The sequence below is a fragment of the Heloderma suspectum genome, chromosome 2 (assembly GCF_057233095.1).
Source record: "Heloderma suspectum isolate Gila_16-S chromosome 2, 16-S_ref, whole genome shotgun sequence".
In the NCBI taxonomy this organism is placed as follows: domain Eukaryota; kingdom Metazoa; phylum Chordata; class Lepidosauria; order Squamata; family Helodermatidae; genus Heloderma; species Heloderma suspectum.
Genome location: NC_139459.1, coordinates 394,964,740 through 394,978,595, shown reverse-complemented (window position 1 = coordinate 394,978,595; position 13,856 = coordinate 394,964,740). Strand labels below are relative to the sequence as shown.

The 13,856-nt window shown below is 48.7% G+C and overlaps 2 protein-coding genes across 2 annotated transcripts; one reads left to right on the top strand and one right to left on the bottom strand.

Annotated features, from left to right (window-relative positions):
• Positions 1-3,751: 3,751 nt before the first annotated feature.
• Positions 3,752-5,954, top strand: LOC146356508 (zinc finger and SCAN domain-containing protein 31-like). Its single transcript, XM_084830156.1, has 3 exons — positions 3,752-4,177; positions 4,759-4,879; positions 5,938-5,954. The coding sequence occupies exons 1-3, from the start codon at positions 3,752-3,754 to the stop codon at positions 5,952-5,954; spliced, it is 564 nt and encodes a 187-aa protein (XP_084686282.1).
• A 606-nt stretch (positions 5,955-6,560) lies between these two features.
• Positions 6,561-11,984, bottom strand: LOC146356507 (uncharacterized). The gene is made up of 6 exons (XM_084830155.1): positions 11,538-11,984; positions 10,104-10,230; positions 9,780-9,883; positions 9,435-9,561; positions 9,089-9,184; positions 6,561-8,008 (listed from the first exon to the last, which is right to left on the bottom strand). Exons 1-6 carry the CDS (start codon positions 11,955-11,957, stop codon positions 6,561-6,563), a joined length of 2,322 nt encoding a protein of 773 aa, XP_084686281.1. The 5' UTR covers positions 11,958-11,984.
• Between the last annotated feature and the right edge of the window lie 1,872 nt (positions 11,985-13,856).

Sequence of the window (13,856 nt, the reverse complement as noted above, 5' to 3'; positions counted from 1 at the left end):
CGTTCCATGGGGTTTTCTTGGCAAGAATACTGGAGTGGGTTGCCATTTCCTTCTCCAGTGGACCACATTTTGTCAGAACTCTCTGCCATGACCTGTCCGTCTTGGGTGGCCCTGCACGGCATAGCTTATGGCTTCACTGAGTTACGCAAGCCCCTTCGCCACAACAAGGCAGTGATCCATGAAGGGGCCAATGAAAGATACGTTTATGCAAATGGTTGTGCATTATGCTTGTGCAACCTGTGCAACCTGTTGCACGTAACTCTTCATTGTGGCTTACTCTTGGGTAAATGTTCTGACCTGAATTGGCTAAAAGAGAAGATACTTTAAAATGTTCTAGCTGTGGCAGGGGATTGGACTAGATGACCTTCGAGGGACCTTCCAACTCTATCCTTCTATATGGACATATCTATTCCAGGGAACAAAGGATGAATATGAGATTTAGGTCCACCATGCTGCCACTGAAGCCATCGAGCTTCAAGGTAGTGGTGAAGCTGGAACTTACCACACTGTAGAATATGTGTATTCCCTAAATAAATAATACCTTGGTTAAGGGGGTGGCCTTAACAGCTGGAATTTCCCCACATTTTGGAGCTCAACATGGAAATCCCTTAACATGTTAACCAAATGGTTTTTCATTTATTAAATTTCCTTTTATTTTGAAAAGGCTACGCAAAAATACACTGATCAGGCAAATGTAAATTGAAAAGGAGAAACTCGATGGAAAAAGAAAGGATGAAATATCATGATTAATACAGAAAAAATCAGACCCCATTTAGAAGGGGAAGAATCCACATACAACCTCAGTGGCGGATGTATTAGGTTTGACATAAAAAGGACAAAACTCTGTGATAGGGAGTTCCAAACATATCTGAAGAAGGTCCCAGATGTCCACATACAACCTCAGTGGCGGATGTATTAGGTTTGACATAAAAAGGACAAAACTCTGTGATAGGGAGTTCCAAACATATCTGAAGAAGGTCCCAGATGTCCACATACAACCTCAGTGGCGGATGTATTAGGTTTGACATAAAAAGGACAACACTCTGTGATAGGGAGTTCCAAACATATCTGAAGAAGGTCCCAGATGTCCACATACAACCTCAGTGGCGGATGTATTAGGTTTGACATAAAAAGGACAACACTCTGTGATAGGGAGTTCCAAACATATCTGAAGAAGGTCCCAGATGTCCACATACAACCTCAGTGGCGGATGTATTAGGTTTGACATAAAAAGGACAACACTCTGTGATAGGGAGTTCCAAACATATCTGAAGAAGGTCCCAGATGTCCACATACAACCTCAGTGGCGGATGTATTAGGTTTGACATAAAAAGGACAAAACTCTGTGATAGGGAGTTCCAAACATATCTGAAGAAGGTCCCAGATGTCCACATACAACCTCAGTGGCGGATGTATTAGGTTTGACATAAAAAGGACAAAACTCTGTGATAGGGAGTTCCAAACATATCTGAAGAAGGTCCCAGATGTCCACATACAACCTCAGTGGCGGATGTATTAGGTTTGACATAAAAAGGACAAAACTCTGTGATAGGGAGTTCCAAACATATCTGAAGAAGGTCCCAGATGTCCACATACAACCTCAGTGGCGGATGTATTAGGTTTGACATAAAAAGGACAAAACTCTGTGATAGGGAGTTCCAAACATATCTGAAGAAGGTCCCAGATGTCCACATACAACCTCAGTGGCGGATGTATTAGGTTTGACATAAAAAGGACAACACTCTGTGATAGGGAGTTCCAAACATATCTGAAGAAGGTCCCAGATGTCCACATACAACCTCAGTGGCGGATGTATTAGGTTTGACATAAAAAGGACAAAACTCTGTGATAGGGAGTTCCAAACATATCTGAAGAAGGTCCCAGATGTCCACATACAACCTCAGTGGCGGATGTATTAGGTTTGACATAAAAAGGACAACACTCTGTGATAGGGAGTTCCAAACATATCTGAAGAAGGTCCCAGATGTCCACATACAACCTCAGTGGCGGATGTATTAGGTTTGACATAAAAAGGACAACACTCTGTGATAGGGAGTTCCAAACATATCTGAAGAAGGTCCCAGATATCTTCTTACGTTTTTTAAAATTCCCTGTTACAAAGTCCCCCCAAATTCTGCAGTTTGGGGAAGAACGGGCCTGAAAGGGAAGCAGGGGGTTTGGGGGTCTTGGAGAAGAGCTGAAAACCAGGTTTCATCGGATATGGAGGCCTTGCCCATCCCAAGTGAAGCTGGTGACTTCTTGCATACAACTTTGTGCGTGATTGCCTGAATACCCAGTAACTCACCCCCAGGTCCCTCCTCCCCCTTTGCATGCAGCAGACCCGTCCCAGCTTCTCCAAGAAATGGGATGGAAAGGGGGGGGGAAGTCCCCCCCCCAGTTCCCACCCCTTTGAGTCTCCCAGAAGTCTTTCTCCCTCTCTCCAAGAGATTCCTCTCACCTGGTAGTGCCCAGAGTGTTGTGGCTGGGCTGGACCTGGGGGACGAAGTACAGAGACCCACAGCCCTGGGAGGAGCCCCAAAAGGGAGCTGGTGAGTGCAAAGTGCATTGAGGTCCAAAGATGATGGGAGTGGGAAGAAATTGGCCCAGGGTAGGAACTGCCCCCCTCAGGTGACTGACCCATTTGAGGTCCCTCCAGGACACCTTCATCTTGTATCTTTTGTAGAGCTGGAAAAAGTGCACAAAAGGGCAACTAAAATGATCAAGGGCCTGGAGCGTCTCCCCTGTGAGGGAAGGTTACAACAGCTGGGATTGTTGAGCTTGGAAAAAAGGAGGGTGAGAGGAGACATGACGGAGGTCTACAAAATTAGGCATGGTGTGGAGAATGTGGATAGGGAGACATCTTTCTCCCTCTCCAAAAATACTAGAACCCAAAGGAGTCATCCTATGAAGCTGATTGGTGGGAGATTCAGGACAGATAAAAGGACTCCTTCACACAGCGCAGAGTTAAACTATGGAACTCGCTACCACAGGAAGTTGTGATGGCCACCCATTTGGATGGCTTTAAAAGGGGGATGGACAAATTCATGGAGAAGAAGGCTATCAATGGCTACTAAGCCTGATGGCCATGTGCTACCTCCAGTACCAGAGGCAGTGAGCCTATGTACACCAGTTGCTGGGGAACATGGGTGGGAGGGTGCTGTTATGCTCATGTCATGCTTCTGGGTTTCCCCTGGGTGGCTGGTTGGCCACTGTGGGAACAGAATGCTGGGCTAGATGGATCCTTGGTCTGATCCAGCAGAGCTCTTCTTCTGTCCTTCTGAAAAAAAAAACAGCAAATCCTGGGCCCTGTGAATCTGAAGGCATCAAAGCCAGTTTCAAACTATTCCACATTTGTAGGGTTGGAAGCGGAGAAAGGAATCTGCTAGTGGGCTTTTTGGGCGCATGTGAAACAGAACTGTGGTCCTCAAGGGGAGTTGTGAGGGTTGGTGCAGGGCTAGAGATGCTCCATCCGCTGGTGTGGGTTTGGGTCTGAGCGTCTCAGGAGGAGGACCCCCCTGTCTCTCTCCTCCTCACCCACCCCATCTCTAGTGTCCCTCTGAGTCGTGTTGCTCACCTGCCATTCTTAGCCAGAATGATGGTGTTGTTTGGTTAGTGGGAGATGGGCATGCAGAGATGGGCAGGCAGCGTTTGCAACATGGGATCTACTTACATCAGATTTAGGCACTCCTTGCCTCAAGAAAGAAATTGGCAGCAAAGCAAGGAGATCCTTTGAGTCCTATTTGCAGCAGAGATGGAGATGAGAGTGAAGGTGGAACAGCAAGACTTCACTGGCCCAGGGGAAGGAAATAGCCCCCGTACCATCCAGGAAGGGAGCAGTGCAGAGGTCTGGGAAGGAAGAGTGCAGGAGACCCTGGCTGGGAGCAGCACCAGCTCAGACACAGAGTGCCAGCGCTTCAGGGGGTTCTGCTACCGGGAGGCCCAGGGGCCCCGAGAGGTTTGCAGCCGACTCCACTATCTTTACCATCAGTGGCTGAAGCCAGAAAGATGCACAAAAGCTCAGATGCTGGACCTGGTGGTCCTGGAGCAGTTCCTGGCCGTCCTGCCCCCGGAGATGGAGAGCTGGGTCAGGGAGTGTGGAGCGGAGACCAGTTCCCAGGCGGTGGCCCTAGCAGAAGGGTTCCTCCTGAGCCAGGCAGAGGACAAGGAGCAGGTGAGAGCATTTCATCCTCATAGCTCCAGAGGAGTGTGGTCTTAAAAATCCCCACCAGTATCCCACATATTTTTGGATGTCAATCACTGTAGTGATCTCCCACTCTCCCCCTGCCCGCACCCACCTGCAACCATCCCACAGCTTCTGGATGTGTATGGCAGCCCCTCTTTAGGGGACGTCATGGCACCGAATAGCGATTGTGATGTTCCAGGGAAAGAGGGGATCCCTCTTCGAGCAGTGGCACAGTCATGCTGGCAGAATAGTGTTAATGCTTGTAGGCACCAGCTGAGTGTCTGAGAACGTCTTGGAGCGTCTTTCTCTCCCAGTTGGTTGTAGGAGGGAGTTTGGGGTGAACTTTTCTAGTGTTCTTCTCATGCTAGTGATACATTTTTGGCCGAAATCCTTATGTGCTCTCCTGCCAAAGGCACAGCTGCAGGGCTTAGTAGGTAGAATAACTTCAGAAGAAGACCTGAATGCAAATAGATTGGCAAACCCTGCCCATGGACTTTGCCTGTCCTGGTTCTTTCCTTTCCTCATCCCTCTTCCCCCTCCACTGCCTGGGTACCTCGTTCCTTTTCCGCCTGGAGGGGATATCAGCCAAAGCAGCCACGGATGTCCGTGAGGCGAAGAAGGCCCCCTCGGACACCACAGAGAGGCCTCTGTTCAAGAGGATCTTGCAGGAGGGTGATGGAGGTCCTAGCTTCCCAGGTGAGGATTAGTGGGGCAGATTTCAACATGGGGTGGGAGAGGCGCTTCTCTCTAATGTATTCACAAAAGAAGTCATGTTTCAACACATCCAGACTCCATAGAAATAAAAACCCACAGTTTGAATTGCGCACAAATGCAATGTGAAAAATGATTCATTCCATTCAAGGAACTAAAATGGAAAATGCTTATGCAATATATCTTGCCAATGTTTTTTGTCTTCCTTCAAGGAAATGGAACAACCTGCAGAGAGACGGAATGGACACTGGTGGCTCCTTCTAGTTCTGCTTTGCGTTGTGGTGGAGTGGAAGCAGTTTCAGTGCAGCCAGAGCAGGTGGGGGAGGCCGGGGTGCCTCTGTCCCCAGCACAGCTCTCTGGGCCTGCATGAATCGCCTCCTTTTCTCCTATCCAAGATGGCTGCTGGGAAGGCTTTGAATGTCACTCAGCTCTAGATCCTGCAAAGGAACCTCCAACCCCTTCACCTTTATGGTCTTCATGGATTGCAACATTATGTGTAAGAAGAACATGATTTCTTCTTCTTCTTCCAGGGTCTGGTGACCTTTGAGGAGGTGGCTGTGCGTTTCACGGAGGAGTGGCCTCTGCTGGATCCAGGCCAGAGGGCTCTGCACAGGGACGTCACGGAGGAGAATTCTGGGACCCTAGTTTCTCTGGGTCAGGAATGTGGCCCTCTGGATGAGGCTTCCTCTTTGCCTAGTTGACAGATCCTGGAAGGGGGAATTGCGGCTCTTCTTTAATCTGAGCATTTTGAGGATGTCCTTGAGCATAACAAAGGCATCCTTCTTTTGACCTGTTTAGGGAGGGTATAGAGATGAGAAGCTTCTGAATGTTTGTGACAGTGGGAAGTGCCAGAAGTAATGTTGCTATTTCTACCTTCTATAAAAGGCCTTCCGGTACCCCGACCTGACCTTGTCTCCTGGCAGGGAAAAAAATGGGACAATCCATTTCTTGGGGCCTCCGAGGCAGGAGAGACATCAGCAGGTATGTGCTTAGGTCTGGAGGGACCCTTTGCCACATCTCTCAGGCTCTACTTCTCCTGGCAGATGCGTCGTCTGGCTAAATGTCACCTACTTGACACTTGAGACATCTCTCAGAGAAACAGTCAAGAGACTAGGTGGAGGGACTCAATCGCATGGCAAAGGGGTCATTTGTGTCTTGAGTGAGTTTAAAGCAATAATAAAAAAGAAAGATGCAAGTAGTAAAACATGGAAAGAGCGACATAGTTTAGAAGCCTACATTAAAAAGATGTGGGTTGCCTTCCCTTCTAGAAGCCATGAGAGTGGGGGCCAATGAACACAGAACGCCCTTAACAGACAAATTAAACCGAAAGATTTTTTTTTTCATTTTAATTGAGCTTGCTTTCTCCTCAGTGTGGACATTTTAAAATGAAGGGCTGCGATCCATTTCAAGATCTTCCCACATTTCAGCCATTGCTAGGATTCACAGATCCTTCCCTACGTGTGTTCTTTGATCCAATTTCAGGCATTTCCTATCATGGAAGCTCTTTCTGCACTGAGCATCCTTAGCACTCCTTCACAATGTGCAATCTTTTATGTCTTGTAAGGCGCGTGCTTATAGTGAAGCTCTTTCCACGCTCTGAGCGTTTATAGGGATTCTTCCATGTGGATTCTTTGAAAGGTTTTAAGGTGTGAACTGCGACTGAAACTCAGAAGCGTTTATAAGACTTCTCCCCTGTGTGAATTCTTTCATGCCTTTTAAAGGCTGTGCTCTTAGTGAAGTTCTTTCCACACTCAGAGCATTTATAATGTTCCTCCCCTGTGTGCATTCTTTGATGAAAATACATGTATTTCCTGTGATGGAAACTCTTCCCGCACTCAGAGCATTTATAGCGCTTCTCCCCCGTGTGAATTATTTGATGTCTTTTAAGGTGTGAGCTCTGATTGAAACTCTTCCCACACTCGATGCATTCATATGGCTTCTCGCCTGTGTGAATTCTTCCATGCCTTTTAAGGTATGTGCTGAGAGTGAAGCTCTTTCCACAGTCAGAGCATTTATATGGCTTCTCCGCTGTGTGAATTCTTTCATGCCTCTTAAAGGCTGTGCTGTCAGTGAAGTTCTTTCCACACTCTAAGCATTTATAAGGCTTCTCCCCTGTGTGGATCCTTTGATGGCTTTTAAGGTTTGAGCTCCAACTGAAACTCTTCCCACATTCTAAGCATTTATAGGGCTTCTCACCTGTGTGAATTCTTTCATGCAGTTTAAGGTTTCTGCAGTTAAGTAAAGTCTTTCCACACTCAGAGCATTTATAAGGCTCCTCCCTCATATGAATTCTCTGATGGCTTTTAAGGGCTTTGTTACCACTGAAGCCCTTTCCACACTCTAAGCATTTATAAGGTGTCACTGTTTTGTGGATTCTTTCATGTGAGTTAAGCTGTTCTTTCGTACTGAATTGCTTTCCACACTCTGAGCATTTATATGGCTTCTCCCCTGTGTGGATTCTTTGATGGGTTTTCAGGTTTGTGTTCCAACTGAAACTCTTTCCACATTCTGAACATTTATAAGGCTTCTCCCCTGTGTGGATGGTTTGATGTGATCGAAGACTTATCCCATAACGGAATCTCTTCCCACACTCTGAGCATTTATACGGTGTTTCTCCTGTGTGAATTCTTTGATGAGTTTTCAGGTTTGTGTTCCAGCTGAAACTCTTCCCACACTCTGAGCATTTATAGGGTTTCTCGCCTGTGTGAATTCTTTCATGCATCTTAAGGTTTCTGCTGTTAAGGAAGATCTTTCCACACTCAGAGCATTTGTACAGCTTCTCTCCGAGGCGAATTCTTTGATGGAAGTTAAGGTCTGAGCGGCAACTGAATTGATTTTCACACTCCAAGCACTGAAATCGTTTCACTTCTGTGTGAATTCTTTGACATTGAATAAGGTGTAACTCCTCTGTGAAACTCTTTCCACACTCACAGCATTTCCACGGTTTCTCCCGATTATGAATATTCCTTTTGCTTCCTTCAAAGAATTCCTCTTCTACAGGGCATTCATGGAACTCAGCCCCTTGAAACAAACTGGATTTGTTTCCCAAGTTCTCTTCATCTTCACTTTTCATTCTCAGGTGTACGACGTTTTTAATGCTCTCCTTCCCATCAGCTGAAAGAAGAAAAAGAGAACAAATTGAATCAATTGCTATTTCGACTATCGGAGTAGCGGGGAGGAAGAATGCTTCCGAATATATTAAAGAGCCTCTAATAATCAACAGAACTGACAACCATAGTGGGACACAGAGGTGTTATGTTGTTTGGTATTGAAGCTGCTGAGAGATCCAAACAAATAAAAAAAAAGGCTGGTCCGCAGAATCCTTTAAAATAGTGGGGGCTGTGTCCTCTGTCAAAGTGGAGTTAATCACCTCCGAAATCCCTAACCCCAACCTGGCTGCTTTTATGACTCAAGAAGAGCCTGGATCTAGAGAACAGGTGGAAGGCCTCAGCCCTCCAAGCAGCTCACCCACATCCTCAGTTTGCAGAAGGTGAAAAATATCTATAACATGACAAGAATAGGTCCTAGACCCATGTGTCTCTGACTTCGTAGGATCCATGGCATCCTTGTTGGTGCAAATGCAAGCATGTTTTCCCTTAAAATGCACAGTACACAGATCACAGCAGGGTTCTGAATGCGCCCTACTCTTATCTACTGAGCCTCCAATGAGGAGAACCATGAACCACCATGACGAGCTCCACCTGTCTTTTAATGAACCTGTCCAGTAATTAAGACCTTGAGGGAACCATTAACCCGAGAGGTGCATTTGATGGGCATGTGAGAAAAGGCTTTCTCCTGTGTTCCCCCCAAACTGAGGAACGTGCTCCTTCCAGGACTACAATTGGCCTCCACTCTCTTGCCTTGTCGACAAAGTAAAAATGCATCTTCTTAATTATGGCTTCTAAATTACGTAGTTCCTTTTAATATTTCGTTATTGTTAACATTCTTGTTTCTTATTGCTTTAAGCTTTTGCTGTATTGTAATATTAAAAATAAATACAGATGTCTCCCCTCCACACACACACACACACACACTCACACACACACTCACACACTTAAGACACAAATTACTCCTTTCCCACATGACAGATGTCTCAAGTGCCAAGTAGCTGACATTTAAGGAGAAGAGGCATCTGCCAGGAGAACGCAGAGCCAGAGAGACTTGACAAAGGCTCCCACCAGACCTAACACATACCTGCTGATATCTCTCCTTCCTCAGAGGTGCCAATAAATGGTTCATCCCCCTTTTTTTCCTGCCAGAAGATGAGGTCAGCTCTCGGAACTGGAAGGCCTGTTAAAGAAGGTAGAAATAGCAAAATTACTTCTCACACTTCCCACTACAACAAACATTCAGAGTGTCTGAAGCTTCTCCTCTCTATACCAGCACAAAAAATGTCAAAAGAAGGATGCCTTTGTTGTCCTCAACGGCATGGCATCGTCACAATGCTCTGATACAGACAAAGGAGAGTCACAATTCCACCTTCCGGGATGTGTCAACAAAGCAAAGAGGAAGCCTTACCCAGAGGGGCTGCATTCCTTACCCAGAGAAACCAGGTTCGCATGATTCTCCTTCATGACGTCCCTGTGCAGAGCCCTCTGGCCTGGATCCAGCAGGGCCCACTCCTCCTCCGTGAAACACACAGCCACCTCCTCAAAGGTCACCGGACCCTGAGAGAAGACGAAGAAATCAGATTCTCTTTACGCATAATGTAGCAATCTCTGAAGACTATAAAGGTGAGGTGGGTGGAGGTTCCTTTGCAGGATCTAGAGCTTCATGAGTGACATTCAAAGCCTTCCTAGCAGCCATCTTGGACAGGAGAAAAGGGGGAGAATCTTCCAGGCCCAGAGGGGTGTGCAGGGGACAGAGGCACCCTGGCCTCCCCTACCTGCTCTGGCTGCACCGAAACTGTTTCCACTCCACCACAAAGTGAAGGGGGCCTAGAAGGAGCCCCCGGTGTCTGTTCACTTTCTCTGCAGGTCGGTCCATTTCCTTGAAGGAGGACAAAAAAGTTGGACAGATATGTTATACTTTATTATCACGATGCATTTTAGTTCCTTGAGTGGAATCAGTCTTTTTCCACGCTGCATTTGGGCACAATTCAAAGCGCTGGTTTTAATTTCTATAAACTCTGAAAGCACAACTCCTTTTTTGAATACGTCAAAGGGAAGGGCTTCTTCCCCATGCTGAAATATGCCCCACTAATCCTTACCCAGGAAGCTGGGACCTCCGTCACCCTCCTGCAAGGTCCGCCTGCACAGCGGCCTCTGCGTGGTGTCCGAGGGGGCCTTCTCCACCTCAGGGATGTCCGTGGCTGCTTTGGCTGAAATCCCCTCTACCTGGAGAAGGAATGAGGAGCCCAGGCAGTGAAGGGGGAAAGGGATTAGGAAAGGAAAGAAAAGAAAAGAACTGGGAAGGCAGGGCTGGCTCTAGGATAATTAGCGCTGTGCGGGAGGAATGCCTTTGACTGCTCCCACCCCTCAGTCAGTTTTGCAGGGCCACCCAGATTTATGGGGCCCAGTGCAGGTATGGTATCCATCTAGAACAACATTGCTGAAAACCTTGATCTCTCAGTTGGGACAAGCCAAAGTTCGAAAAGCCACATTCTGAGCAGTGGCACTGTGCTATGCAACACAGCAAAACTACCATGGTTTTTACGTATAATATTTTTTGTTTTGTAGCAGTTCCTATCTTTTGGCAAGCATTCTTCATTGTAGAATAGACATTCTTTTTACCTTCAAAGACAGTAAAGAAAAGTCATAAATAAAAAAGGTGTCCAGCCGACCTCTTACAGCTCACGGTTTTATTATTATTATTTCTATAGTGCTTATAGGAGTTACAGTATTTGACGTGCTAAGTGCTCAGTAACATTGTAAAGCCGTGTACCACTAATTTTTACCCGGCACAAATGCCATCGAAGTAGAAATGGAAAAAGAAACATGCTTAAAAGCTAAATGAAGGAAGATCATCGTTGTAGTGCACAAACAGCCTGGAGAACTTTAAAAAGAAGGTGACAGACACTTGCTTTTTTGTCACCCCAGCTCACTGCAGACAGTACATGCAAAAAACATAGCCACTGAGCTCAGCTTGGCTCCCCTCAGCTTGGTGCCCTGGGCGACAGCCCAGCTCGCCCATGCCTAAGGCGACAGGAAAAGGCCATGGGCAGAGTTAGCCAATCTGTTTGCATTCAGGTCTTGTTCTAAGGTTATTCTGTTTACTAAGCCCTGCAGCCATGCTGTACGCAGGACAGCACATAAGGATTTCGGCCAAAAACATATTCCAAACATGAGAAGTAGCACAACTCCCTCCTACAACCAACTGGGAGAAGAGAAAGAACCCTGCAGACGTTCCCTGACTCTCAGCCGCTTCCACTGTGAGCACAGAAGCGCGGTGCCTACAACCACTAATTCTGCTCTGTGTTGTGCTGGTTGAAGGAGGATCCGCTCCTTCCCTGGCATGTCTTTCAGGTGCCATGACACCCCCTAAAGAGGTCCTGCTAGACACATTCAGAACCGGTGTGATAGTTGCCGGTGGGTGCAGTGGGGGGGAGATTGGGACATCACTACCTTGAGAGACATCCAGAAATAGTTTGTGAGAATTTTTAAGACCAGACTCCTTTGGAGCGATGAGGATGGAATCCTCTCACCTGCGCCTTGTCCTCTGCCTGGCTCAGGAGGAAACCTTCCGCCAGGGCCACCGCCTGGGAACTGGTCTCCGTTCCACACTCCCTGACCCAGCCCTCCATCTCCGGGGAAAGGACGGCCAGGAACTGCTCCAGGACCACCAGGTCCAGCATCTGAGCTTTCGTGCGTCTTTCTGGCTTCAGCCACCGACGGCAAAGGTGGTGGAGTCGGCTGCAGGCCTCTCGGGGCCCCTCGGCCTCCTGGTAGCAGAACCCCCTGAAGCGCTGGCGCTCTGCGGCTGAGCTGGTGCTGCTCCCAGCCAGGTTCTCCTGCGCGCTTCCTTCCCAGAGTTCAAAACTGCTCCCTTCCTGGATGATACAGAGGCCTTTTCCTGCCTCTGAGCCAGTGAAGTCTTGCTGTTCCACCTTCACTCTCCTCTCCATCTCCGCTGCAGATAGGACTCGAAGGATCTCCTTGCTTTGCTGCCAGTTTCTTTCTCGACTGCCTGAATCTGATGTAAGAACATCACATATTACAAAGGCTACAAGCTACTCTGTGTGTTTATATTACACTCACCAAGGAGAAAGAGCATTCTGGCCAAGAAAGGCAGGTGAAAACCACGACTCAGGGGGTCGCTAGAGATGGTGGGTGGGGGAGAGACGGGGGCTTCATCCTCCTAGGATGCTCAGCCCCAAACCTTCATCTGGTACACAGTTTTTTTGAGCCAACAACCCCTGCAAGCCCCTCCTCCCCAACATGCCCTCTCCTTGAGCCCCCTCACCTGCCCAGAACAGCAGTGTCTTCTTCACCCCCAAGCCCCCCCCACCACAAAAAAAGCCCTCTAGCAGATCCCTTCTCCAACCGGACCAGTGGATGAAGCATCTGTAGGCCTGCACCAAGCCTCACATCTCCCCTCAAGCCCCCCACTCTGGCCTCCCGGATACCCCAAAAGCCCTCTAGCAGCTCCGTTCTACTTCTTCAGCCCTACAAAAGTGAACTAGTTTGAAACTGGTTGAGACTTCCTGGCTTCAGAGAGAGGAAGGGGGAAGATATGTGGGTCTCTTGGAGGGACCCCATATGGGCCAGCCACCTGGTTTGTGGGGGGGGTGCTCTCTTCCCTCCCCCCCCCCTGCCCTTTGCTGCCTCTCCTCTGGGCTTTCTCCTCCCACCCCCATCATCCTGGGGACCCCAGTGCACTTTGCACTCACCAGCTCCCAATAGCCCCCCCCGCCCCCCCCAGTGCTCTGGGTTCCCGGACTTCGTTCTCCAGGTCCAGCCCGATCCGCCCCACCCTGGGCACTCACCAGCTGCCTTGCAGAGGGGGCGGGGGGTAGGAGGCGACTAAAAAAGGATCTTCGCCCCCAAACCCTCCCTGGGGAGAGGCACACACTGGCTTTCGCCCTTGGACTGAGACACCCCCCCCCCCCGATAGTCCAACGTGTGCAGAAACCTCCAGGGAGGGGGGTGGGCTGCAGCGGGGTCTTGCTTGGAGATCTCCTCTCTGCTTTCTGACGCAGGAATCTATTGAATGGGGGGGGTTGAGACCCCCGCCTGCTTCCTAGGGATACAAAGGGGTGGGAACTGGGGGAGGGACTTCTTCTCCTCCCCCCCCTTTTCAATTCCATTCCTTGGGGAAGCTGGGAAGGGGGAGGAGGGGCGGGGGCCGTGGGGGGGGATGTTTCTGGACTGGAGCCAAATTCTTCCAGGCAAATGGGGAAGATGCCTTGGTTTGGGGGGCGGGGTAGCAACAGTGGGGCGGGTGGGAGGCTTGCTCAGAGGTTTGCATGCAGATTCTTTCCCCAGCATCTCTTCTAGCTGAAAGGATGGCAGGAAAAACACGCACATGGTAACTAGAGTAGAAAGATGCCCTTCCCTTGGAATATGCCGGAAAGAAACATTTCATTTAGTGCATTTAGGGCGCGAGCCTATGCATGTTTAGACAGAGAAAAGGCCTACAACGCCCAGCATGCCCCAGCCACCCTGGCTGGGGCATGCTGGGAGATGTAGGCCTTTTCTCTGTCTAAACATGCATAGGATTGCACCCTTATACCTGCTCCCTTCTGGCAGGAGTGCTGGGGGTTGTGCAGGGTTCTCCCCCCTCCCCCTATATTTTATCCTCACAACAACCCTGCGAGGTAGGTTAGTGTAGTGTGGGAAGAAATGACTGACCCCGGATCATCCAGCGGGCTTCACGGCTGAGGGGTTATGGATCCAGGTGTCCTGGTCCTAGTCCAAAACACTGAGCATGGGAAAACGCTGTATCCCACAGTGCAAGGTGATGAGAGACCATTGCCTGGGGCCACTTGTGCTGAAAGACAGAGTGGATCTGAATATACGACATG